General features: G+C 42.1%; 1 protein-coding gene across 1 annotated transcript in view; it reads right to left on the bottom strand.

Annotated features, from left to right (window-relative positions):
* The window catches only part of LOC126090089 (trafficking protein particle complex subunit 11), a 122,681-nt gene extending 95,389 nt beyond the window's left edge, over positions 1 to 27,292 (bottom strand). Inside the window, 4 exon segments of the mRNA XM_049906959.1 lie at positions 2,176 to 2,361; positions 4,581 to 4,750; positions 24,751 to 24,963; positions 27,095 to 27,292. Coding sequence (XP_049762916.1) covers positions 2,176 to 2,361; positions 4,581 to 4,750; positions 24,751 to 24,963; positions 27,095 to 27,106 — 581 coding nt within the window. The 5' untranslated portion in view covers positions 27,107 to 27,292.
* Between the last annotated feature and the right edge of the window lie 693 nt (positions 27,293 to 27,985).

Below are 27,985 nucleotides of genomic sequence, written 5' to 3'. Positions count from 1 at the left end.
CACTTACTGGAACCAAGTCTAAAAGAATATAGTTACAACAGGAAGCAGAACTGTAAGTTCAAAATGTTCAAATGTGTGTGAAATCTTATGGGACTTAACTGTTAAGGTCATCAGTTCCTAAGCTTACACACTACTTAACCTAAATTATCCTTAGTACAAACACACACACACACACACACACACACACACACACACACACACACACACACACAAATAAGGGAGGACTCAAACCCCCACCGGGACCAGCCGCACAGCCCATGACTGCGGCACCTTAGACTGCTCGGCTGAACAATAAGAAAACCATTAAATGCAGTAGTGCATCATATATATCGATTCACATGAAATCACATGAGCCAGAGTTTCTACATGTCTGGATTGCAAAACTTCACGTAGTCTCTCCCCCTCCCCCAAATACCAGTACAACTATTAAAAATAAGACTCAATGCATCACATTGTAATAACTATTGAAATAACCTGACTCTACTTCAACATTGTTTTCAAAATAGAAGCCACCTTTCACTGTCGACAAATTTAAAATGCACCCTTTTCAAACTGTGAGAGGTGGATGAAATATGCTCTATGAACTTTAAAATCCTCTTTTCCTCTTTGGTAATTGTGCGCAGTATCAAAAGCATGGTCTATGTATTCCAGGGTTTTGCAATGTAACTGCACCATCCCTGGTGGAGGAACTACTCATAGATAGAATTGGATTAGCATTCTGGCACAGTGAAATAGCTTTGTGATAAAACCAAGCTATCAGTACTGTTGCTGCACAGTGAGTGATTTCTTTCTTACACACGGGAATTTTCATTGGTTCAGCCAAAAATGCAGCTAACAATAACCCCCTATTAAGCGTTTCTATCTGTCAGAAACACTAGTATCCTAATTTTTCCAACTAATGACCAGCAAAGATTCTGCAATGCCATGAGAAAAGTTCTGCATCGTGGTTAGTGATATTACAGTAAACTTTTCACCATGCATTGAAAGGTTCTCCAAGTGGAAAAATACACTCAGGTATGTGGAAAATCCGGCTGTGTGTCTAAAACTACCTACCGTACATCTCCCTTGTGTTTATGGATACCAAATGAAAATCTCACTAGTGCTGTGGGGAGGGAGGTCACACTTAAATATCTTTTATATAATGAAATGGTTTTGATATTGTTGATCAGAATGCAAATAACAAAGGAGGCTTACAATTGAAACACAGTTTATAATCAGTAAATGATATACTTTTGTATTAAAAGGCAAGTTCTTACTCGGAACAACCCAATACACAGCTGTTGAAATCCTAACATCTTGTCAGTGAAGAACGAAAGTAAATAAATGTTCATAAAGTGTTTACTTGCCCTAAACACTAATGACTGTAAGTGTCTAATATATGTTAGTACTGCTAAACAATTTTCAATTTTCATAGCACAGAACGGAATGCATACGAAATGTTCTGCGTGCCACACATAAACCAGCCGATCAAAATTATTTAAAGTCTCAGCTCGGTGTAACTGTAGAAAATTCCAAGTCCAGTGTAGTTGTGAAAGTTAAATTTATCAGCATAGTTCACACAGCAAAGTTACTCAGTGTCTGCACAGTGCCACTCTCTGAATAATAGAATTCAGTTTAAATAAAATATTCTTTAGCAACAATGGGGCCATGAGTAACTTCTTGCCATGGCAGCCAGACATCTACAAAATGACCAAATGGACTTCGTACCCTCACAAGGCTTGCACCTGCCTCAATTTCTACAGTGACACCTCACATAATTATTACTTCATGTTAAATTACTCTCCAGAATGAAATCTGGATTGAGTAATTATTTCCCAAACAATCCACTCCTATCAGTTTGCAAAAACATGTGTTAAAGGTGTTGTGTGAATTTCTACTGCATCACTTCCAGAGTAAATGGTTATTATCCACTACGCTGCTCAGGCAATAACATTAGGAATTTCACTGGTTAAAGTGACAGAATGGCTGCTACTGAAGATAAATTACTAAACATGTGACTTCACTCCCGGTAATAAAGCATTTGCCTATCTCTGCTGGGAACTCTGTGCGTAGTTTTAGCATTGTAACTGAACTTAATCCACGACAGCAGAATATTTATCAAATAATCGTACATCAACATCTATGATAATCATTATCTTTGTTATCCTACATAATTTCACAGTCTATTCAACTCACCGAATTGTATAACCATGTAGGTGATCCTCATGAGGAAGAACAAACAATGATTTGGGATTCAGTTCACAACTTGTGCACAATGCAGCTGCTCTTTCAGCTGCCAAAACATCTTCACCTGTTGGCAATGAAACTGTTTGCTGAATGAGCACCACAGCCAGACGTGTGTTTCGTCCATCTAGTGCCACCCTGCAACAACATAACACCACAGTACTTACATTAAAAATCCAGCTGTTTGATATATGCTGAATTAACTTACTCTATAACCAAACTAACTTCCTAGTTTGTAATAACACACTATTATTAAATACAAGAAGAAATGCCCATATGCTTTTCGATGCCTTCAAAAATCACCCAATCGGTATGGATCCCACACCAATAAATGATGAAAGAACACAACAAGTAAAAGAAAATTTATTGTTGTGTAAAGAGACAATAACTTACAACGAAATACTCAAATTTGCTCAAAAGATTGAGCAGCTTTTCAAATCTTTGGTCCATCCTGTCATATTTACTTTGTATTAGTACTTTAAACTGCCACTTATGTTATTCCAGTCTGAGGGTCAGTACATAGGAAAAATTTTCTATTGCAAAAGATGTTCATAAAGATAATGAAACATATGTTTCCTTGAATATCCACTGAGCCAATATTAAGTGAAATTATTTTATGTTCCTTGCAGTTAAGAAGAACCTAAATTTTTTTGAGACCAATGTGTCTGTTCATAATTATAACACACAGTTCAGTGCAAACATGCATCTTAGGAGATAAAGTCTGAGCATGAATCTTGTTGGAGTAAGAAATATGGACAGTGTACTCTACAATAAATTACCCCTCTAAGTTCATGGAAACAGTAAAGTTATGTATTTTGGAATAAAGTTAAGATTATTTTACATACACACTCTTCTTTAATCAGCTGGTGAATAAAGTTCAATCTGAATTGACTCTTTTTGAAGATTTATTACAGTTCTTATTGTCATTCTCTGAATTGTTGTGAATAAATCTGACAGATAAGTTACAATTTTGTTTTTGAAGTGTGCTATAGATATTTATTATTATAGATTATTATTGTACTTTATCATATTTCTCTATCATATTTTTGTATTTCTATGTACTACCACATTTTTGTATTTCTATGAACATTGCTTGTCCTATATCTTTTGCACTTCAAACAACATAAGATTCTTGGGAGCAAAACAAATAAATCAAATATATGCAAGCAAACATATAGGAGCTACACAAAAATATGAAAACACCATGAGATGTGCATGCTTGAACATAAATACAGATGCCAACCAGCCCTGCAGGTTGTGTTGTTGTATTTGGCCAGCCTCAAAACAGTGCAAGTAGCGATCACAGTCAGAACTGTGTTCTGTGTAGCTGTGTGTGCATTATATTGGAGTGAAATGAATCTAAACTTGGGTAAATTATTGGTGCTCATATAGCAGAAGCTTTTGTTTGTGTGCATTATGTTGGAGTGAAGCGAGTTCAGACTTGGTCAAAATGTTGGTCATCATATAGCGGAAGCTATTTTAACTGAAGTGTTCAGTGTTTCAAAATGCACTATATCAAAGATCTATATATCATACATAGAAAGAGGAAAAATGTTATCCACTAAGCCACTACACGGATGAAAGCGTGTAGTGTGATTGTGAAAGATGATCACTGAAGAGGACTGTAATGAAAAATAAGGGGGTGATAGCTGCAAAAGTCACTGCAGAACTTAATGTCAAACTTGTGAATCCTATCAACACCAGAACAATATGAGCATGGAACTGGAGGATGAACTGGAATTCCAAAACCACACATTACTGAGGCAAATGTTTCTAACAGGAAAACATGATGCCAAAGCCTTGAGACCTGGACTAAGAAGCAATGGCACTAAGTCATTTGGTTGTACGAGTATTGTTTCACATTTTTTCTGACTTCTAACCGAGTTACCAGCACATGGCAGGGGTTCGGTGATGATCTGGGCACCAATATCATGGTACAGAGAGAGAGAGAGAGAGAGAGAGAGAGAGAGAGAGAGAGAGAGTGTGTGTGTGTGTGTGTGTGTGTGTGTGTGAGAGAGAGAGAGAGAGAGAGAGAGAGAAGAGGGGGGGGGGGGGGGGGGGACGTGCAAGGGGCAGTGGAGCAGCAAGCTCATGTGCACACACACTATTGCTCTGAAGAACAATTTATCTGAAGGCTATCACTGTCCTCAGTCTTGTTTCTGTCCCTATCGAAAACACAGTGCCTCGACTATACGCTGGATTGTTACTTTAACTCCTTTCATTATTTGTATTGCACCAAGAACTTTCCATTACCATAATAAAGTCTCTAACTTTTTCTTTTAGCCTAAACTTACTGGAAAGTTAGACTGTATTTTGTTAGCATCACTTTACTGTTATTATCAGTATAAGAGAATTACCTCATGGATTGTACACGTGATGAACATTCAATACGTTTTTCATTCCAATGAGGATCATCCCAATCCAGTTCATAAAAAACAACAACTACTGCAGGTAACTCGTTCAAATGTTTGTTCATCCAATTTCGTTTGAGAATTCCTTTAGGTATGTACCAGTCATATGAGTTTCTCTGCAAGAAATTTATATTTATATTTGTAACAGGTTAGAAGTGATTTCCATCAGCCTTCTAATATACCAGAAATGTTTACAATACTACTTGCAAAATAACAAAAAACACTTTTTTGTTGTTGTGCTGGACACTGTACTACTGTAGATGTACCATACAACATACACTTGAAGTCACGAGTATTGTCACTCGGACAAGGAGATGGAAGGGCAATGAGGAAGAGAGGTTTTTAAAGTGGTAGACAGACATCACACAGGACTGTGGGTCAAAAGCACTGAAACAACCAGTGGTGACAAAATATCATGAGCTAATGTGCTACAGGATACTAGAAACATTGTACTACAATTATACTATTTCTCTTCAAATGCAAGCAATCTGGAAATTGTACTAAAATTATGCCCTTCTTTGTGAATGTGAGCTGGGAACTGCACTAAAATTATGCCATTTCTCTTTGAATGTGTGTTGGTATGCAAATAAAATGAGCAAAAACATGTTTTGTAGTGCTCTCTATGCAATAACTAGAAACCAGTGTCAAGTGCTGAAATGATAGTCAGCCACACTTTGATCAACTCAGAGAAGGGATGCAGCTGTCTGTTTTCAACTATGCACGATCTGATGTGACATCATCCCTTCTGACTGTATGAGTGTTGTGTTGCTCACATCACCAGGTCAGTATTTTTCTGTGAAAGTGTGTGTAATGCACTGTCCAAGCATAGATTATGGGGAAGTTTGAGGAGCAGTTGATTTAATTGCACCGTGGCTGAGTGGCCAAGCACACTGACTGACAAATCGTCAGTTCTGGTCTAATTCCCACACCTATCATCCTTTTTTGTTTCATTTTATTTCTTTCAATGTGAAACTCTCAATTATAAAATTTAAATATTTAAACAGTTCAATTTAGGTACATAAAATTAATATATTCAATTAAGTTAAGATTACTACCCTCGTCAGTCAACAGGCTATAGGCTACCAAATTGTAGCACAATGATAAAGTTTTGCACAATTCACCACTGGAAACGACAATGAAACTCAGGGCACAGTCACGTTTGAAGCTATAGTTCCCTATAAGCACACATACAAAGTCTTTCTTCCATGTGCAATATTTTAACAACAAACTGTGTTAACAATTGCTCTGTAGGACTAATATATGGATTGTTGAGCTACCTCACTTTATACCAGCGGGTGTCCTCAACATTCTTTCCACATGATGCACTTGTAAACCATGAATTCTGTTCTAGTCCCACAATTTAAGAAAGAAGATGATCTGTTGACCATGAGATGATTAGTTGCAGGAGTTCCACATAATAGTTTTGAGCCAGGCCATGTGTTATATTTCTTTGAATGACTGTATAAGTGTCCAGTGAATTGTGTGGCGATTTGTTCCTGAACAAGTAGCTTTGGCTCACTCCCAATGCACAGAATGTAATGAGTCCAGCTGAGTCAGGAGGGGGGGAATGAAATTGGTCACATTCTTTTCAAAGGAACCATCCTGGCATGTCCAATAATACAATACCAACAGCCATTATTTAGGTTTTATTTTTAGGCTACCAGTTTCAACTTCACATTAAGTCACCTTCAGGCCTATACAACGAAGGTTATAAACGAGCAATAAATACATGTTGTCACATAGAAGAAGGTGTAATTAGATGAATGATGAACACTAACTTCACTTAACGAAGGTTTATTCAGCACTTGCACATAGAAAAGCACAGAGCGAACTGCCTCCAGCCAGAACACATACATTACATATACAGCTACAGAACATTCCAGTACAATTATTCTTGACATTTGTGGATACTTCTAGAATGTACTCAAACCAAATATAGAAATTAAAATGGTACAGAGTCCAGGTGAGTTTGGAACTCACGACCCTCCAGTCAACAGTTTAGTATCATAACCACTACACCACAGTACTAATCAGCTTCTTCTGCGACATTGCTCCCTTCTTAAGAGAACAGCATCTTGGTGTTATGCCCTCCTAGTCTGGGAACAAATCATTGGTCCTGCATACTCCCTACGCTATTTGTCACCTTTCCGCTTTTTGCCTGTTGCTAGAGCTTCGAATTTACCCTGGGTGGCAGAATCCTTGTAGGGCTTCATTCGAAGGACGCAGACCGTATCTCTTATCTTTCATCGTCTTGCATCACAGTCGAAATCTTCAACTTCATAGTAACATCAGACAACTGTCTTACAACCTCATAAGGTCCAAAGTAGCGCCTGAGGAGCTTCTCAGAGAGACCAACCTCCCAAACAGGAGTGACGATCCAAACAAGGTCATCAGGCCGGTAGAGAACAGGGCGGTGGCTCACTTCACACAGTGTCCAACGTCATAGTCACCTCATGCCCATGCACCAGGAAAAATGGCGTAAATCCTATGGTGTCTCGTTTGGCAGTGTTGTAGGCAAATGTCACGAAAGGTAGCACCTCATTCCAGTTGCTCTGCTCAACATTGACAAACACTGATAGCATGTCGGCCAAGGTATTATTAAGGCATTCAGTAAGCCCATTAGTTTGCAGATGGTAAGCAGGCATCATGTGATGAGTAATGTGGCACCGACAGTTTATCTCTGTCAAAAGTTTCAATTGAAAAACTTTCCCTCGATCTGTAATTAACGACCTTGGGGCACCGTGTTTTAACACAATGTCTTCCACGATGAATTTGGCTACCTCAGATGCTTCAACTGTTTTCACGGCTTTTGTAATGGTATAGCATGTAAAATAATCAGTGCAAACAATAATCCATCTATTGCCACTAGCAGATATTGGAAATCATCTGAGGAGGTTGATCCCAAAACAGTGGAAAGGCGTTTCAGCTGGTGGAATTGTTATGAGTCAGCCAGGCAGTTTCTGAGGAACTGCCTTTCTCCTCTAGCACTCTCGACAGTGCGACACATAGTGACGGACACTCTTAAATAAACCTGTTCAGAAAAATCTCTTACGGATTCTATCGTAGGTCTTAAGAAATCCTAAATGTCCGGCCTCAGGTGTGTCATGGAATTTCTGTAGAACGTCTAAGTGCATGTGTTTAGGAATCACTGGTAGCCAACTCTTTCCAGATGGATCAAAGTTTTTCTTGCAAAATAATCCATTAACTACCCGAAATTGTCCTTTCACATCCTCTGACTGATTATGGCAAGCATACTTTGAGATATCTTGGTGTCCTTTTTCTGCTCAGCAGAGAGATCCTGGAGTGCAGCGAGACACTCACTGTCTTCATCAAAGTCTTGATGGTCCTGCACAGGGTTTCTTGAGAGACTGTCGGCATCTTGGTGTTTTCTTTCACTTTTGTACACTATGGTAATGTCATACTCTTGAAGACGTAGTGCCCACGTGGCGAGTCGTCCTGTTGGATCCTTAAGACCTGTCGACCAACAAAGTGAATGATGGTCTGTAACAACTGTGAATGGACTTCCATAGAGATATTGTCGAAATTTGCACATGGCCCAGATCACAGCAAGATATTCTCTTTCTGTTGTTGAGTAGTTTCTCTCGGCTTTTGTAAGTGTCCTAGAAGCATAGGCTATAGCCTTCTCTTTTCCATCTGAAATTTGCACCAGAACAACACTGATCGATACCCGCTGGCATCTGTATGTAGTTCTGTAAGTGCTCTCTCATCATACAGCCAAAGTACAGGGTCAGTCGTCACAGCTTTTCGCAGCACATCGAAATAATCTTGTTGAGCACCACCCCAGATAAATTTAGCATCAGCTTTTAACAACTCGGAGTGGCCTGGCTTTGATACAAAAGTCTTTGATAAAACGGCGGTAATAAGAACATAATCTGAGGAAGCTTCTCACATCTCTAATACTTTTAAGAATAGGAAATTTCCTTATAGATCTCACATTTTCAGGTTTTTTTTTTTTTTTTTTTTTTTTTTTTTTTTTTTTTTTTTAGGGCGCAAAACTTCTATGGTCATTAGCACCCAGCCCGTGACTTAAGACAGTAAAAAACCAAAATTGAAAACCAGCAGCAATGGGAACAAACTCATAAAATTGGAGAAACTAAAAATAGAAGGAATGCTTAAAAATCCACTACAGAAAGGGGGTGGTTGTCCCCAAAAAAAGCTTCAAATGACTCACGTCATTTCACTGTCACTAATAAACTGGAGAACGCGGTCGGCTGAGCGCGTGTCATCTGATAAAATCGACGATAGATCAGGCGATAGCTGTAGATGGGAGCGTAACGGATTAAAATAGGGGCATTCAATTAAAAGGTGTCTTACTGTCCACAGCTGAAAGCAGTGGGGACAGAGTGGGGGAGGATCGCCGCTTAAAAGATGTCGATGGCTAAAAAGACAGTGCCCTATCCGGAGTCTAGCTAAAATTACCTCCTCCCGACGACGCGTTCGGGAGGAAGAGGTTCAAGCGCAAGGAAGGGCTTTCACTTCCCGCAATTTATTACGGGAAAGTGTTGACAAATGCGCATGCCATAAATGAGCAACTTTGCGACATAAACCGCTCCGTAGATCGGTGAAGGGAAGCGACTGAATAGCTGGCCGAGGAAGAGAGACTGCAGCCTTGGCCGCTATATCGGCCGCCTCATTCCCACAGATACCAGCGTGTCCCGGGAGCCAGAGGAACGCCACCGAGACGCCCCCCAGGTGGAGCAAGCGCAGACAGTCCTGAATCCGGTGGACCAGAGGGTGCACAGGGTAAAGAGCTTGGAGACTGAGGAGAGAGCTGAGAGAATATGAGCAGATAACGTACTGTATCTGCTGATGGCGGCGGATGTAGTGGACAGCCTGGAGAACAGCGTAAAGCTCCGCAGTATAAACCGAACACTGGTCAGGAAGCCGAAAGCGATTTGGGGTGTCGCCAACAATATAGGCACTCCCTACACCTAACGATGTTTTCGCGCTGTCGGTGTAAATAAATGTGGCGTCCGTCATTTGTGCACATAGAGCAGCAAATGCCCGACGATAAACAAGTGTAGGGGTACCATCCTTAGGAAATTGACAAAGGTCACGGAGCAGGCAGATCCGGGGACGGAGCCAAGGCGGTGCTGTACCCCAAGTTGTCAAGAAGGTTTTAGGAAAGCGGAAGGAAAGAGAATGGAGCAGTTGACGGAAGCGGACTCCCGGGGGTAGTAGGGAGGAGGAGCGGCCTGCATACCCTACATCAAAGGAGGCGTCGAAAAAAAGGTCATGGGCTGGATTAGCAGGCATGGAAGACAGATGGCTAGCATAACGACTCAGGAGGACTGCTTGCCGATTGGACAGCAGAGGTTCAGCAGTCTCAGCATAAAGGCTTTCCACAGGGCTAGTGTAAAAAGCTCCAGACACTAAACGTAATCCACGGTGGTGGATAGAGTCGAGACGCTGAAGAATAGACGGCCGAGCAGAGGAGTAGACTATGCTTCCATAATCCAATTTCGAGCGCACTAAGGCGCGATAGAGGCGGAGAAGGACCACTCGGTCCGCTCCCCAGGAGGTACCATTCAGGACACAGAGGGTGTTAAGCGATCGCAGACAGCGAGCCGAAAGATAGGAAGCGTGGGAGGACCAGCACAGTTTTCTGTCAAACATAAGACCCAAGAATTTAGCGACGTCTGAAAACGGAAGGTTGACAGGACCTAGATGTAAGGAGGGCGGAAGAAACTCCTTACGTCGCCAAAAATTGACACAAACGGTCTTACTGGGTGAGAAACGGAAGCCGGTTTCGATGCTCCACGAGTGGAGGCGATCGAGACATCCTTGAAGACGTCGTTCAAGAAGGCTGGTCCATTGAGAGCTGTAGTAGATCGCAAAATCGTCCACAAAGAGGGAGCCCGAGACATCAGGAAGGAGACAATCCATAATTGGATTTACGGCGATGGCAAACAGTACAACACTCAGCACGGAGCCCTGGGGTACCCTGTTTTCTTGGGAGAAAGTACGGGAGAGAGTAGTGTTCACCCGCACCCTAAAAGTGCGCTCTGCCATAAATTCGCGAAGAAAAAGGGGCAGCCGGCCTCGAAAGCCCCAAGAGAACGGTGTGCGGAGGATGCCTGTCCTCCAACAGGTATCGTATGCTCTCTCCAGATCGAAAAATATTGCTACCGTTTGGCGTTTCCGGAGAAAATTGTTCATGATATAAGTGGAGAGAGCAACAAGATGGTCAACTGCAGAACAATGCTTCCGAAATCCGCATTGGGCTGGTGTTAAAAGACTGCTGGATTCCAGCCACCAAGCTAAACGGTAATTCACCATATGCTCCAAAACCTTACAGACACTACTCGTGAGAGAAATGGGGCGATAGCTAGAGGGGAGATGTTTGTCCTTTCCAGGTTTCGGAACGGGAACGACAACAGCTTCCCGCCACCGTCTGGGAAAGGTACTGTCGGTCCAAATTCGATTATAAAGGCGAAGGAGGTAACGCAGACTATGGGTTGATAAATGCAGCAACATTTGGACATGGATACCATCCGGTCCTGGGGCGGAGGAGCGAGAAGAAGAGAGGGCATGTTGGAGTTCCCGCATGGAGAAAACAGTATTGTAGCTTTCGTGATTTTGAGAGGAGAAAGCAAGATGTCGCACTTCTGCTGCACGTTTCTTCGGGAGAAACGCTGGCGGGTAATTTGAAGAGCTCGAAATCTCAGCAAAGTGCTGACCCAACGAGTTAGAAATTGCGACGGGGTCCACTAAGGTATCATGCGCGGCAGGCGGCCCAGAGACCGGGGAGGAACTAGGCGCGCCTGAGAACCGTCGAAGCAGACTCCAAACTTCCGAGGAGGGAGTGAAGGTGTTAAATGTGCTAATAAAGAATTTCCAGCTTGCCTTCTTGCTATCGCGGATGACGCGACGGCATCGCGCACGGAGCTGCTTATAGCCGATACAGTTGGCCAAAGTAGGATGGTGACGGAAAATGCGAAGAGCACGTCGCCGCTCACGTATTGCGTCACGGCATGCCTCGTTCCACCAAGGAACTGGGGGCCGCCGGGGCAATTCGGAGGTGTGTGGTATTGAACGTTCCGCCGCTGTAAGAATAACGTCGGTAATATGTGTGACCTCATCATCGACGCTGGGAAAGCGACGGTCATCGAATGTCGCTAGAGACGAAAAAAGTGTCCAATCAGCTTGGGCAAATTTCCAGCGTCGCGAGCGCATATATGGCAGAGGAGGCTGCAGTCTAAGGACACATGGAAAGTGGTCACTCGAGTGTGTATCATCAAGGGCGAACCATTCGAAGCGCCGAGCTAGCGGAACAGTACCGACCGCAAGGTCCAAATGAGATAAATTTGTCGTGGAGGCAGACAAAAATGTGGGGACCCCAGTGTTGAGGCAAACTAGATCCGCTTGGTGGAAGACGTCTAGCAATAGAGAGCCACGTGGACAAGGATGTGGAGATCCCCAAAGCGGGTGGTGGGCATTGAAGTCCCCAACCAGCAAATAGGGGGGTGGAAGCTGACCAAGAAGATGAAGGAGATCAGCTCGTGCCATTGGTGTGGATGATGGAATGTATACAGTACAAAGAGAGAACGTATATCCAGAAAGGGAAAGATGGACGGCGACAGCTTGGAAGGAACTGTTTAAGGGGATTGGGTGATAATGGAGAGTATCATGGAGAAGAATCATGAGTCCTCCATGGGCTGGAGTGCCTTCAACAGAGGGGAGGTCATATCGGACGAACTGAAAATGAGGGAGAACAAAGCGGTCATGGGGACGCAGCTTTGTTTCCTGAAGACAGAAGATGACCGGCGAGTAGGATCATAAGAGGACCGACAATTCATCCCGATTGGCTCGAATGCCGCAGATATTCCAGTGGATAATGGACATAGGGTGAACAGAAAATGGAGGAATGTGACCAAGGGTGCTGTCAACTCAACGACTGCTCAGAGCTTGCGACCGACAGCATGGAATGGCATTCAGCCGAAGGCAGAAGATCCTGATCCATAGGTTGGTCAGGAGCAGCCCCTGCCACCAGCGATCGGCCGGTTGACCGGCCACCAGCAGTGCGCCTCGGCGACACAGAAGATGGCCGAGGGCGATTTCCGCCAGGTGGTGCTGTAGATGGGACACGCCTTGGCGGAGAAGGAGAGGAACTGGGTTTCTTTGTAGCCTTCTTGGAAGAATGATGTTGAAGGAGGAACCGATGGTTGTGAAGTTGCGGTACGTAAAAACTCTTCATGAGTATGCTCTTTTTTCGAAGACTTGGCGTCTGACTTTTGGGCTAGAGATTTAGCAGAACCCGACGAAGCGTGAGCCATAGAGTGGGCAGGCGAAAGTGGTAAAGTTGAACGAGCGATCTTTGCGCTGGCCGATCTGACGACCGTGGCACTAAAGGTGAGGTCGCAAGTCTGCGTGGCCGCCTCCTTTGTTGGCCGAGGAGAAGCAAGGACAGTGCTGTATTTTCCTGTCTGAGGCATGGTGGGCTTGCAACTAGCGAATAATTTTCGAGCAGCAAAGGTCGACACCTTTTCCTTCACTCTTATTTCCTGGATGAGCTTTTCGTCCTTAAAAACGGGGCAATCTCGAGAGGAAGCAGCGTGGTCACCCATACAGTTGATGCAGCGAGGGGATGGAGGTGGACAAGCACCCTCATGGGCATCCTTGCCACCCGTAACACATTTGGCCGGATTGGAACAGGACTGGCTGGTGTGATTGAACCGCTGACACCGATAGCAACGCGTAGGGTTTGGGACGTAAGGGCGAACGGAAATTATCTCACAGCGTGATTTGATTTTCGATGAGAGTTGAACTTTGTCAAATGTCAAGAAGACAGTGCGGGTTGGAATGATGTTCGTGTCAACCCGTTTCATAACTCTATGAACTGCCGTTACGCCCTGGTCAGACAGATAGTGCTGAATTTCTTCGTCAGACAATCCATCGAGGGAGCGTGTATAAACGACTCCACGCGAGGAATTTAAGGTACGGTGCGGTTCCACCCGGACAGGGAAGGTGTGGAGCAGAGAAGTACGCAGCAATTTTTGTGCCTGGAGGGCACTGTGTGTTTCTAACAACAGTGTGCCATTCCGTAATCTGGAACAAGACTTTACAGGACCTGCAATTGCGTCGACACCTTTCTGAATAATGAAAGGGTTGACCGTGGAGAAGTCGTGACCTTCATCAGACCGAGAAACAACAAGGAACTGTGGCAACGATGGAAGAATTGTCTGTGGCTGAGACTCAGTATACTTACGTTTGTGAGCAGACATAGTGTAAGGTGAGGAAACCATTGCGGAAGAATCCCCCATGATTACCAGCGTCTCCGATGGCACGCTCCTCCCTTGTGGGGGCCCTCTCTGAGGGCACTCCCGCCTTAGGTGATTGTTCACACCTCAGGTCACACCTCCTGACAAACGGACGGAGGGACCAATCGGCACTTTCGGAAGGTATCAGCTCGGGTAATCACCCCTCCCTGGGCCTGGCCATTACCAGGGGGTACGTACGTGTCCTACCTGTCTACCCGGGGCGGGGAATTACGCGTTACCCCGTCACCGGCTACGCACAAAAGGCGTGGGTCGGCCTTCAGACATGCACAGGGAGGAAGAAAGAGAAAGGGAAAGGAAAGAAGAGAGGTCTCAAACGCCGCAGCGGAGAAAAGGGAAAGAGAAGAGGTAAGGAAAAGAGAAGGACAAAGGAAGGAAGAAGACATAAAAGCAAGGAAGGCGAAGAATGCAGTACATTTACGAGCGTCCGTCTCCGGACGTAGGCACAAACCATACTCCCAGATGGGGAGAAAGGGAAGGAAAGAGCCAGAGGTGAGGGGAGGAGGGGCGGAGATAGGGATGGGGAAGGATGCGGAAAGGGAAGGTATGCAGCCCGGAAAGGAAGGAAGGCCACATTAGCTCGGGGTCCCGTGCTCGCTACGCACGTATCCACAAAAGAGTTGTGGACCCCCTGGGGGGGTTTTCAGGTCTGGCCGCACACCTTTGTTTGACACAAGGTGTCCGAGTATTCTGATTTCTTTTGCTCCAAAGAGACACTTTCTTGGATTAAGTTTCAGTCCTCCTTGTTGGAGACACTTAAGAACGGCCCTCAGTCTTTTGTATGTTCATCAAATGTCTCTGAGAACACTACAATGTCATCTAAATAACAAAGACACATCATCCACTTCAGGTGGCATAGAAAATTATCCATCATCCGTTCAAAAGTTGCTGGTGCATTACACAAACCAAACGGCAATACCTTAAACTCATACAGGCCCTCAGGGGTGATGAATGCAGTTTCCTCACAATCAGCCTCATCTACTTTGATTTGCCAGTATCCCGGGTAAATGTCCTTGGTTGAGAAAAACTTAGCCCCCTTCAGACAATCTAGTGTATTGTCAATACATGGAAGAGGGTAAACATCCTTTTTAGTTAGCTTATTAAGCTTCCTGTAATCAACACAAAAGTGCCAACTGCATCCTTCTTCCTGACGAGGACCACTAGTGAAGACCATGGGCTCTGCGAAGGCTGAATGATGTCATTCTTCACCATTTTCTCTACTTCGTCGCAAATTATTCAACAGTCTGCTGCTGACACACAGTATGCTCTCTGGCTTATTTGTTGATGATCTCCAGTGCTAATCCGGTGTTTCACCGTCGATTGGTCTAATATTCTCTACGCCTGTGGATTGAAGCATTCAGAGAAATCTTGAAGAATGGCAAGTAGCTTCTTCTGTTGTTCCTTAGTGAGATCTGATGATAGTCGAGCTACAAGATACTGTCTTGGTAGTGGTAGTGCTAATTTCGCCCACAGACTCGGTATGGGAGGTTTCTATGACACTCAGCTGTTCTTCAATTAATGGCTCAGCGTTTGCTAAGCACATGCGTGTTGGAAGGATCTGCGATTCTTGAAGACAGTTAACTATCCACAATTCACTGAATCCGTTCTTAAACGAGATGACAGAGGCTGGGGTGACCAAGTTATTCTACAGTGGTATGCTTCTCTTACATTCCACTACAAGATCCATGGGTTGATGCATGGCATGACACGTGACAGTTACCTTTCTAGCGCTGACTGCAGGAATGATCACTTCACCCAGCACACAGTCTCCACACGCTCGGGTGCACATCTTCCTGTCCACAGTATCTCATCTCATCTAGCCTAGGTATTACAATTACGAACCACTTAAATTGGAAGGAACACACAGAAAATATTACAGGTAAGGCTAACCAAAGACTGTGTTTTATCAGCAGGACACTTAAAAAATGTAACATACCTACTAAGGAGACTGCCTACACTACGCTTGTCCATCCTTCATTAGAATACTGCTGTGCAGTGTGGGATCCTTACCAGGTAGGACTGACGGAGTACATCGAAAAAGTTCAAAGAAAGGCAGCATGTTTTGGATTATCGTGAAATATGGGAGAGAGTGTCACAGAAATGATACAGGATTTGGGCTGGAAATCATTACAAGAAAGGCGTTTTTCGTTGCGACGAAATTTTCTCATGAAATTCCAATCACCAAGTTTCTCCTCCGAATGCAAAAATATTTTGTTGACGCCGACCTACATAGGGAGGAATGATCACCACGATAAAATAAGGGAAATCAGAGCCTTGTGCGGAAAGATATAGGTGTTCATTCATTCCGCACACTATACGAGATTGGAATAATGGAGAATTGTGAAGGTGGTTCGATGAACCCTATAACATGCGCTTAAATGTGATTTGCAGAGTATCCATGTAGATGTAGCATAATCTTCGAGTGACCACAATCTATAATTGCCTGAGGAGCTTTCAAAAGTCCCATCCGAGAAGGTCGTCATGACTACACTCTTGTAAGATGACGAATTCTATGGGCTGTGTATGGCCACTTATACCCACACAAATTGTACATCTTCCTGTAGGTTTTACATATTTCACATTAGCCTCCTTCAGCAGACATTTTTTGTTGTCGACAAATATAGTTTTCTGCAATTGGCAATGGTACTTCTCCGAAATGACTGAATATGATGCTCCAGAGTCCACAATAACTTGGGCTGGTCGGCCATCCATGAGGATATCGATGTAGTTTCCTATCATTTTCGTAGTGACCGATGGCAGAGGATTTTTCTCTTCAGCAGCCTCAGCTACAAGGAAGGTCGCACCCTTTAGTTTTCCAGGTTACGGTGGCTAGGTGATCGGCTGGAGCTTCTAAACACCGATGGAAACCTTGACCGGCATGTTGGGGAGCATCCTCTCCAATGGCTAGCTTGCAGCGATGGTAACATACGACGTCCTGCACCCACATCTTCTTGCCTATCTTCGTCGTCCCGGAGTTGGCGTTGGCTAATATCGGTCTGATGTCTTCTGGTGCAGGCGTCATCAAATATCCACCGCCTTTCTCGACAATAGCGCACCACATGTCCCGGTCATCCACAGTGGAAACATACTGGTTGGTGATACTGGGTTCTCCAGACGTCAGTCTTCCTTGGTGCCCAAACAGGTTCCTCATGCGGCATTGGAGGAACGTAACTCTGCCTGGGTCTCGACTTTTTCACTGTTTTAAAGGGAAATGAAGGACGAGAGATTCGGTTCAATGTCTGTTCCACTTCCTCCCTTATGACCTCTTGAAGCGTCTCAGTGTTTTGTTCGCCATGCAATCCAAGTACCTTCTGAACTTCCTCTCTCACTACCTGATGGAACCCATTCAAACTTCTTGCATGTAATTCTTTTTTGATGCATTGTCTCGATATACTGGCACCATTTTATGAAGTTGTCTGCTGTCAAAATCTCCTTCAGGAGTAGGGCTTGAGACATGTCCTCAGCAAACACCCTTCATGGGATGTGCAACCTTATCTTCCCCGTCCATTCTAGGATCCACTATTTTACACAGCTCCAAGACGTCTTGAATGTAGGATGCTATAGTTTCTCCTGGACACTGTGCCCTGCACTTTAATTTATCTTCAGCCTTGCACTTCTGTAGTCTTGTGTTGCTGAAATACTTGTGCAGTTCCGCGTGGAATACTTCCCAGCTTGTGAACTTCACCTCGTTGTTCTCATACCATTGTTTGGCAGTGCCCTCTAAGTAGAAAAATATGTTAGCCAAACACACGGTGTCATCCCATTTTTTGGCTATATGCTCATATACCTCAGCCACTTGTTTGGATCTTGGCCATCGCCACCAGCGAACCCAGAAGGATGTCTCAAGTGGTGGCTCACAGCTGCTGACATTGTAATGTCTTCTTCTTCTGTCTCCGGTAGATTGCGATCTGTTGAATATGGCTCGAAGTCAGGTTTCTCACCACGTAAATGGCGGCTCTCTCGTGGTCTGATGGGATCCACTGTGTCGTAAATTATGTATGCTATCACAAGTTCCAATACCCAGCATCTCCACCAAAATAATGTCACATAGAAGAAGGTGTAACTACATGAACGATGAACATTAACTTCACTTAACGAAGGTTTATTCAGCACTTGCACATACAAGAGCGCGGAGCAAACTGCCTTCCGCCAGAACACATACAGTATATATACAGCTACAGAACATTCCAGTACAATTATTCTTGACATTTGTGGATGCTTCTAGAATGTACTTGAACAGAATACAGAAATTAAAATGGTACCATCCGGGTGAGTTTGGAACTCACAACCCTCTATTCAACAGTTTAGTATCATAACCTAATACACCACGGTACTACTCAGCTTCTTCTGTGACAATATTACAAAGACAGAGCGTATTGTCTAAATGAAGCCAGTGTTACATATTAATTTATGTAATTAAAAGAAATTGGTCTTAATTAAAATCTATGTGATACAATGTAATATGTGCTATCAGCAATTAACCAGTTATTCATGCATACTGTGAAACCATCAATAACTTAATGGAAGTATTCATAAACAGAAGTGTCAAAGTAATGCAGCCATCAGTCCTGTGTGTCCATTGTCTATAAATATGTATGGTTATACATGGTAGACTCTACTGGTTTTCGTCAAAAAGTAAAAGAGGGGGGCAGAGGGACCGGCTCATCATGTGAAAGTAAATAGCAGGATCATATATCAGGTAAAATAAAGGGTGGCACACTAAAGGCAATGGTAATCTTTATAGTAAGTATACAAAAAGGAATGATACATTGAAAAGGAATTACAGCTATTAAAATACCATAGCTGTACTCAATTGTTATTAGATAATACTCCATAAGGAGCAACCAAACTGTAGGAGGATGACAGCAAAAAGTAAAAATAAAAAGTAGAAATGTATCCATCCGTGTAATAAGACCTAAGATATTATAATCAAAAAGTGGATAATGAGTATGTTAATTTTCCAAAAGCACACCTTTTTCACCAATACCTGCAAAGCCTCTAATTGTAAGAAAACTATTTGGAAGATGGGAAGCCAACATCAGTTATTTGGGCAGAAACTTCCTAACATCATACTTCTGGAGAGTATCTATGGAAAGAAGATAATTAACAGTAGTCCCGTTATAGGAAGTCGTGAAAATAAAAAATATACTACTAAACTGTGTAATTACAGATTTTATATAACAAATAGTGCTCAACCAAACTGGACATTAACTGTTCCATATAAATATATATAAATCAAAGGGGAAATGCAAAAATCAAGAGGTGACCTCAAGTACTTACCACAAAATTTTAAATAGAATGAGAGTCCATATATATATATATGCCCCCACAGAACGTATCTCTGCCTACATAGATCAACACCTTCAACCGATTACATGCAGTCTCCCATCCTTCATCAAAGACATCAACCACTTTCTCGAATGGCTGGAATCCTTACCCAATCTGTTACCCCCGGAAACCATCCTTGTAACCATTGATGCCACTTCCTTATACACAAATATCCCGCACGTCCAGGGTCTCGTTGCAATGGAGCACTTCCTTTCACACTGATCACCTGCCACCCTACCTAAAACCTCTTTCCTTATTACCTTAGCCAGCTACATCTTGACCCACAACTTCTTCACTTTTGAAGACTAGACATACCAACAATTAAAGGGAACAGCCATGGGTACCAGGATGGCCCCTTCGTACGCCAACCTATTCATGGGTCGCTTAGAGGAAGCCTTCTTGGTTACCCAAGCCTGCCAACCCAAAGTTTGGTACAGATTTATTGATGACATCTTCATGATCTGGCCTCACAGTGAAGAAGAACTCCAGAATTTCCTCTCCAACCTCAACTCCTTTGGTTCCATCAGATTCACCTGGTCCTACTCCAAATCCCATGCTACTTTCCTTGATGTTGACCTCTACCTGTCCAATGGTCAGCTTCACACGTCCGTCCACATCAAACCCACCAACAAGCAACAGTACCTCCATTATGACAGCTGCCACCCATTCCACATCAAACGGTCCCTTCCCTACAGCCTAGGTCTTCTGCTCCAGTCCGGAATCCCTGAACCATTACACCAACAACCTGACAACAGCTTTCGCATCCCGCAACTACCCTCCCGACCTGGTACAGAAGCAAATAACCAGAGCCACTTCCTCATCCTCTCAAACCCAGAAACTCCCACAGAAGAACCACAAAAGTGCCCCACTTGTGACAGGATACTTTCCGGGACTGGATCAGACTCTGCATGTGGCTCTCCAGCAGGGATACGACTTCCTCAAATCCTGCCCTGAAATGAGATCCATCCTTCATGAAATCCTCTCCACTCCACCAAGAGTGTCTTTCCGCCGTCCACCTAACCTTCGTAACCTCTTAGTTCATCCCTATGAAATCCCCAAACCACCTTCCCTACCCTCTGGCTCCTACCCTTGTAACCGCCCCCAGTGCAAAACCTGTCCCATGCACCCTCCCACCACCACCTACTCCAGTCCTGTAACCCGGAAGGTGTACACGATCAAAGGCAGAGCCACGTGTGAAAGCACCCACATGATCTACCAACTGACCTGCCTACATTGTGACGCATTCTATGTAGGAATGACCAGCAACAAACTGTCCATTCGCATGAATGGACACAGGCAGACAGTGTTTGTTGGTAATGAGGATCACCCTGTGGCTAAACATGCCTTGGTGCACGGCCAGCTCATCTTGGCACAGTGTTACACACACACACACACACACACACACACACACACACACACACACACACGCTCACCAGAAAATAATCTCCACTCCCCAGACCATCATTAGAACACTTAAATATCATGAAAAGTTGCATAGATGAAATTATTACAATCTATCATTAGTGTAACGTAAAACCGAATGGACTGAAACATCTACATAACTAAACCTAAACCTAAAGAGTATTATCTAATAACAATTGAGGACAGCTATGGTGTTTCAATAGCTGTAATTCCTTTTCAATGTATCATTCCTTTTTGTATACTTACTATAAGGATTGCCATTGCTTATAGTGTATCCCCCTTTATTTTACCTGATATATGATCTATTTACTTTACATATGAGTCAGTCCATCTGCCTGCCTCTTATTTTTAGACAAAAACCAGTAGAGTCTACCACATATAACCACACATATTTACAGACAATGGATATACAGGACTGATGGTTGGATTACTTTGACACTACTGTTTTATGAATACTTCCATTAAGTTACTGATGGTTTCACAATATGCATGAATAACTGGTTACTTGCTGATAGTACATATAACTTTGTATTATATAGATTTTAGTTAAGACCAATTTCTTTTAATTATATAAATTAATATGTAACACCGGCCTCTATCTTTTTAATATGTACCTATTGCTAGTTTATAACCTTCATTGTATAGGCCTGAAGATGACTTAATGTAAAGTTGAAACTGGTAGCCTAAAAATAAAACCTAAATAATAGCTATTGGTATTGTGTTATTGGAAATTGACGAGCCAAAGTCCCGCACTCCAGACAGAGGAGGGAATTACAGTCATCCTGGCATGTGCCCTAATAAATGCAGGGAAAACAAAGTAACCTGGTCCTGCACCCTAACTGCTGTGACACTACACTCAGATTCACAAATTGGTTTCACATTCAGCTTACTGTCAATGCCTCAAACAGCCACAGTGTTCCTGTGTCCACATTGTTGTTCAACTGTTACGTTATTGTATTAACCTCCACTGTTCTTTATTCCTTAATTACTATAGACTGCCTCTCAGACTGCTACAAATGTATGTACCTCCCTATTGGATGGCAAGATAAACATAGCAGAATGTTTGCACTGTTGCTGCACTTTCTTATTTTTTGGCCATGAGAAGTCTTGCAGACATATAGTGTTTGTGTGTTGTATTCTTATTGAATATTACGGTTTCTCCATGGCACGGAAAGTTGCATCTTCTACGCAAGTTGTTTTATGTGAGGCAGATGTAGATGTCAATGAATTCTCAGATGAAAACGTGTATGACAACAATAACCCTGCTTTTGAGATACTTGGTGATCATGACACTAATTTGAAGCAGGAAACAAAGTGACGATGATGTGACAGTTGATGACAATGGAGAAGCTTACTTCTTCAATAAGAACAGATGTTTTAGACGGATAAAACAGGTTCCAGGTTACATAAGAACAAGGTTAGATTGCCTTGCTGCTCCCTGAACAGCGACATACGGTGAAAAGTCTCAGAGAAAACCCTGTTTTGAAGGTAGTATGAGCCTCAAACACAGAAAGAACTGTTTGAAAATGTATGTTTTTGCTCTCCTCATTTGAAGAGTAAAACAAGGTAACTGTGTCTACAGTGCGGTGTTTCAATTTGTTTGATTTGCTCTCTGACAGTCTACGTGAAACACAAGCAGACTGACAGTTATTAAAAAATGATTCAGAGGTTTTTAAGAATATAAAATTATTTTCCGCTTGATCTTTTAAAACTAAAATGTGGCAAAGTGTCTCTCTTCATAGATTTATCGACTTCAATAGTTGGTCTACACTGAAACTATGAGAAGTATACTCAAAGCTGATTTCATACACAATGTCTCACAAATGAAATGCGTTTTTCAATATAGTTATGTTGTGAATGTTTTAAATCTGTAATATTATGTCCCTGATGATAATTTGTGAGAGGGTAGGGATGTCAGTATCTACTGTTATTTTAGTAAAGCTTAAAATCAAAATATACTGCAAATTCTGCTCGGTTTCAGTTGTCTACATGTTTTAAATCTTGAATTGTTTAAAAAAAATTATAATTTTCATGAAGTCTATTTCCAAGAAGTGTAATTAACAGCAGAAAGTCATGAAAACATATATCCACCACAACAACTGTTTTATGTGTAAAAAAAAATGAAAAGGCAGTCCGAGACACACCTCCATAACATTTGCAATTCTGTCAATGTCAAAAGCAATTTAAGTAAAGGTGATGGAGGGTCGTATCTTCGGCCTTGCTGAGGTGATACCCTGTGCTACAGTTAATAGTGTTGTGGATTTTAAAATTTTACCAGAAAACTGAATTGTCATTCAATACATTCCATGACATATCAACTGGCACCTGTCAGTTATTCTAAGGTGAGTCATCAATGGTTCACCTGAGGATGACTGGCACGGGTTCAGTTTAAATGTCATGGACTGTATTGAACTACAATTGGCTCCAAGCTCAAAATTTGTCTGAGCAGTTAATAGTGTTGTTTGTAATTCTATTTTCAATGGATTCTTTCATGATCAAGTCCCAGACGTTAGCAGCCTGAGTATGTGTCTTCATTTGGTCAACAGCGATAAGGTGTGCAATCATAAAGCTGTGTTACAGTCATCAACTCATACGTTAGTCTCAGACAAGTGCCCAACTAGTGCTCAACACAGCATTCTCCCTCAATTATGATACTTTGGCCAACATCTGGCAGACCTCAGTGAGAAAGAATATGACGATCTGTGCCTCCACAAGTCAGGAGTCCATCTTTTACAATGTCCAAATGCAGTCCAATTTGTGCCAGCAGATATGTGCTGTACCTCATAGTCCTCCGATATGCAACCAACTCTACCTAATACAGTGGCAGCATATGGGAGAAACACAACTGCTTGCTGCTTCTCTGCCACTCCATGTGGAGTTGCCACAAGACAGGGAATGAATCTGTTAGATCAAATTAAGGATTATGGTTTACTATCCCATCAATGGCAACTTTGTTTAGAAATAGAGACCTGACAGGTTGGGAACGGAAACCAATGTCATTAACATTGTAACTACCACAGTATTTACCTTACAGGAATTAGGGAAACCACAGGAAGCTAACTTCAGTGGCCAGATATGGTACTGAACTACAGTCATTCCTAATGCAAGTCCAATGTGCTTATCACTGACTACTTGCCTAGTTGAACCTGACAATGAGCAAACTTTGTAGTCCAATGTTCTGAGATTACTACTTGCTTATACAGATTGTGGTGACTACCTGTATGCAGAAAAAATACATTTATTAGTGAGTTGATGGTAAACAGTTTGTTCCAATGTGCCATCCATTTACCTACTGCAAACAGTCACAGGTATGACATGATGGTAGAACAATATATTTATATAGCCAGCCCCATAAAGATGTTTCTGTTTCAATCACTGGAGAATAATTAAGTATATACTTAACTTCCTAGGTTCTAGAATGCAATCAAACTGAATTTCTGAATAAAAGCATATTGTCTGCAGGGGTAAATGCATATAACATTGCAACAAATAATTTAATATGCAGTTTTCACTTTCCACTTTTTCCATTACTTAGCATTTCTTTTATTGATAAACATACTGCAGGACCCAAGTACACAGAAAATAAATCTGCTTCCAGGCTAATATACACTTCCAGCTACAGATCAGACACTTCAACCAAGATACCACTTTCACACTGGTTGACTTCACCAACTCCCAAACAGATTGTCACCTTCCAACCTACCTACACATCAGGCTACACAACAGAAAGGGCCATCTACACAAGATAAGAAATTTATAAATTTTTCTGTAACATTAATTAATATTCATATATTACAGCCAAAATCAGTAACACCATTTCAAAACAATAGTCTAGTGAATTCATATGGCAAATCCCCAAGAATTCAATTATGGAATCAGTTTTGATGAAAATCAAAAGTTTTCTATAGTTAGCAATGCTGTCATAACTAATTCTGTAAACTGAACACATTATGAGAGACTGTGACGGTTGCCACTTTGATACAATTCTCCACAGGTAGAAACAAGTAAACAGATAGATAAATACTAAATGAAAGAAATACAATTTCTGCAACAAAGATTAAAAATACCTTCGGCTTCATTGGTGGAAATTCATGAGATGCAGTCAATAACTTAAACTGTACAGGTGCTCTGTCTGGCCTGCGGTTGTTACTAAATGCATCCCATATTGCTCTGTGCACCGCATTATTAAGAGCATCAAGCCCCGTCAAACCCACAAGTGCTAACGGTTTTGTGTACAGTTCAGGAGGGAAATCAGCCACATCTGGAGAAGATGCCATCTGCTGAAACACAAGACTTCATGTATTCAAGGAGCTACAGTCTCTCGTGAGTTTATATTACTCTTTATTTAGCCTTAATATGCTTAATATTAAGCACACTATCTGCTCAAAAATATTCGGGCACCCCAATTAATGCAGAATTTACCATTAGATGCCACAAGAGGGGGACCTGCCAGTATATAAGGAGTCATAAAGTATAATGTTATCACTAGAAAAGCAGTGACAGCAAAATGTGTCAGTTAGGAGAGCTCACTGATTATGAATGTGGGCTTATCATTGGATATAACTTGAGTAACAAGTCCATCAGAGACATTTCAACTCTTCTAAGGCTGTCCAAGACGACTGTTGCTGACATCACTGTAAAGTAGAAATGTGATTGAACAACCACAGCTAAACTAAGACCAGGCAGAACTCGTATAAATACGGACACCGTTGTGTATTACGGAGGGGGGTTGCAAAAAAATCAATGGAATAAGCAAATGGAATCAATCATGAGTTCCACAGTGCTACCAGCAGTCCAGCTAGCACAGTGACAGGAAGTTAAAATAAATGTGGTACAATGGCCGAGCAGCTCCTCAAAAGGGACACATTTCTGCAATCAACTCTTGAGGTGGTGTTAAGAATGGTACCACTGGAGAGCGAATGATTAGTAACACGTAATACTGAGTGATAAATCAAGCTACACCCTACAGCAACCTGATGGAAGGGTTTGGTTTGGTGAATGCCTGGAGAACTTTACCTGCCATCATGTGTAAGTTCAACAGTGAAGTATTGAGGAGTTGGTGTCATTGTATGTGGTGTTTTTCATGGTTAGGGTGTGAGCCTTTTCTTTCACTTAAGTAACTGGAAAATGTAGAATATAAACACATTTTACAGCATTGTGTACTGCGTACAATAGAGGAACCAGCACAACTGTGCAGCCTGTCATAAAGCAGCAGCTGTGAGGCAATTGTCTGTGGAAAGCAGCATTCTTGAAACAGACTGGCCTGAACAGAGTTTGAATGACAAGTTTGAACTTTTGAGTTCCCACCAGAGCCCAGCATCCAACATCACTAGTTTCTCTGCTTTTGGCTCATGAGTGAGAATGGGCTGTCATTACTGCACATACATTTAGACACACCACAAAAATTGTCCCCAGCAGTGTTCAAGCCATTGCAGTGGCACCCGCATTTAAGGTTGACTAATATACGTCTGGTACTTTTGATCAGATAGTGTACAGAAGGCACAGTAAATTACGTAATTTCTAATACATGGTCATTGGATTAACTACAATTAACTATTCACTAATCTAATAATGGAATCTTCTACAGAGGCAAAAATCTTGTGACCAATAAATACACCTTCTTGGCTTATTTTCCGTCTGGGAGGATATTCACCTTACTTTGACGTGATACTACAGAATGTATTAGAACAGAAGCTGATGAAAACAGTTTACGGGGTATTACATGAAATTCGTTATACACAACAGAACAGAAATATGGCACAGGTGAAGGTGAAACTTCTCACAATTTCTTAAAAATAATGTACTTTCAATTGTCTTGTAACAATGGCATAACTGACAATCACATAGTGTCTTGCCAATTGTGCAATCAAGGTGCTGTAACGCACATCTTTTATATTACATCCAACTAGTACACAATGGTGATAAATTGTCATTACTAATATGTTGTATTTCATACAATCACAGTTTACTTTACCAGATGCAACACGACGAAACATCTGATCGAATATTTCATGTGACTATACAAAATGAACGATCTGGGGCATTATTAATACAACTGATCTTTATAGGCATACATGCAAAGTTATAACAAACTAGCTCACGAACTCTTGTACACAAAAAATTAATAAAAACAGCCTGCCATGACTCTCGTAGGTCTGAGACAGTCACAGTACATAAGCCATTTCGTACAGTGTGCTAAAATTAGTTACACACAACATTGGATGAACAGGAAAGTTGCACCGAAATGTCAATTTGCATTATACTAACAATCAATTTCTGAATACGGTCTACCTAATTTTCACTGAACTCCCTATAATAGAAGTACGAGTATAGTTCAATCACATTCTAGCACAACCTTGGGAGAGTCATGTGCTTTCTCCGGTATTTCTTGGTTTTAAGTTTTACACTAACCTCTGTTTTCATATAGGCTTCATTATCAGAATGAATTATCGACTGGTTGACAATATGTGCATATCACACACAACTCTACGCTCGTATTTCACATCGCCTCAGATAAAACTCATCTTTCTGGTAGTTTTCCCTTTCCGTATCAAACTTCACAAGACATGTTTTGATATTCACAACTGTCAACAACCACCTGCATCGTCGGCAAAGTTATTCTTATTCAGTTAGTAATATCATCTTAGACTCGTAAAGTTCTTTTTTTTTTCATTTCGAGCAGTAAAGTCAAGCTTGAAATATAATGTGTGTGTATATATATATATATATATATATATATATATATATATATATATATATATATATATTCGTTTAGTCGGTTTCGACTCTTCGTGACCCCATGAACCAAATCACGCCACTTTTTCCTGTCTTGCACTTTCTCCCGTAGACCTTCCAGGTTGGAACACATTGCTTCTGTGATGCCATCGATCCATCTCATCCTCTGACGTCCTCTTCTTCTAGTTCCTTCAATCTTCCCCAGCATTAATGTTTTTTTCCAGCGAGGCATACCTTCGCATTGTGTGTCCAAAGTAGGTCAGTTTTTGTTTTAACATTAGACCTTCCAGGGAGAAATCTGGTTCTATTTGATCCAATATTGATCTGTTGGTTCTCTTTGCAGTCCATGCCGTCCAAGAAGTTTCCTCCAACACCACAATTCGAAGGAGTCAATTCTTTGCCGTTCAGCCTTTCTAATGGTCCAGGTCTCACATCCATACATCACAACTGGAAAGACCATAGCCCCCACAATAAGGATCTTTGTTGCTAGTTTTATATCTCTGGACCTTATAACCTTGTCAAGGTTTGACATCGCCTGTCTACCGAGCAACAGGCGTCTCCGGATTT

This window comes from Schistocerca cancellata, chromosome 1 (assembly GCF_023864275.1).
Source record: "Schistocerca cancellata isolate TAMUIC-IGC-003103 chromosome 1, iqSchCanc2.1, whole genome shotgun sequence".
Classification (NCBI taxonomy): Eukaryota; Metazoa; Arthropoda; class Insecta; order Orthoptera; family Acrididae; genus Schistocerca; species Schistocerca cancellata.
This window is presented reverse-complemented; position numbering and strand designations above follow the sequence as displayed.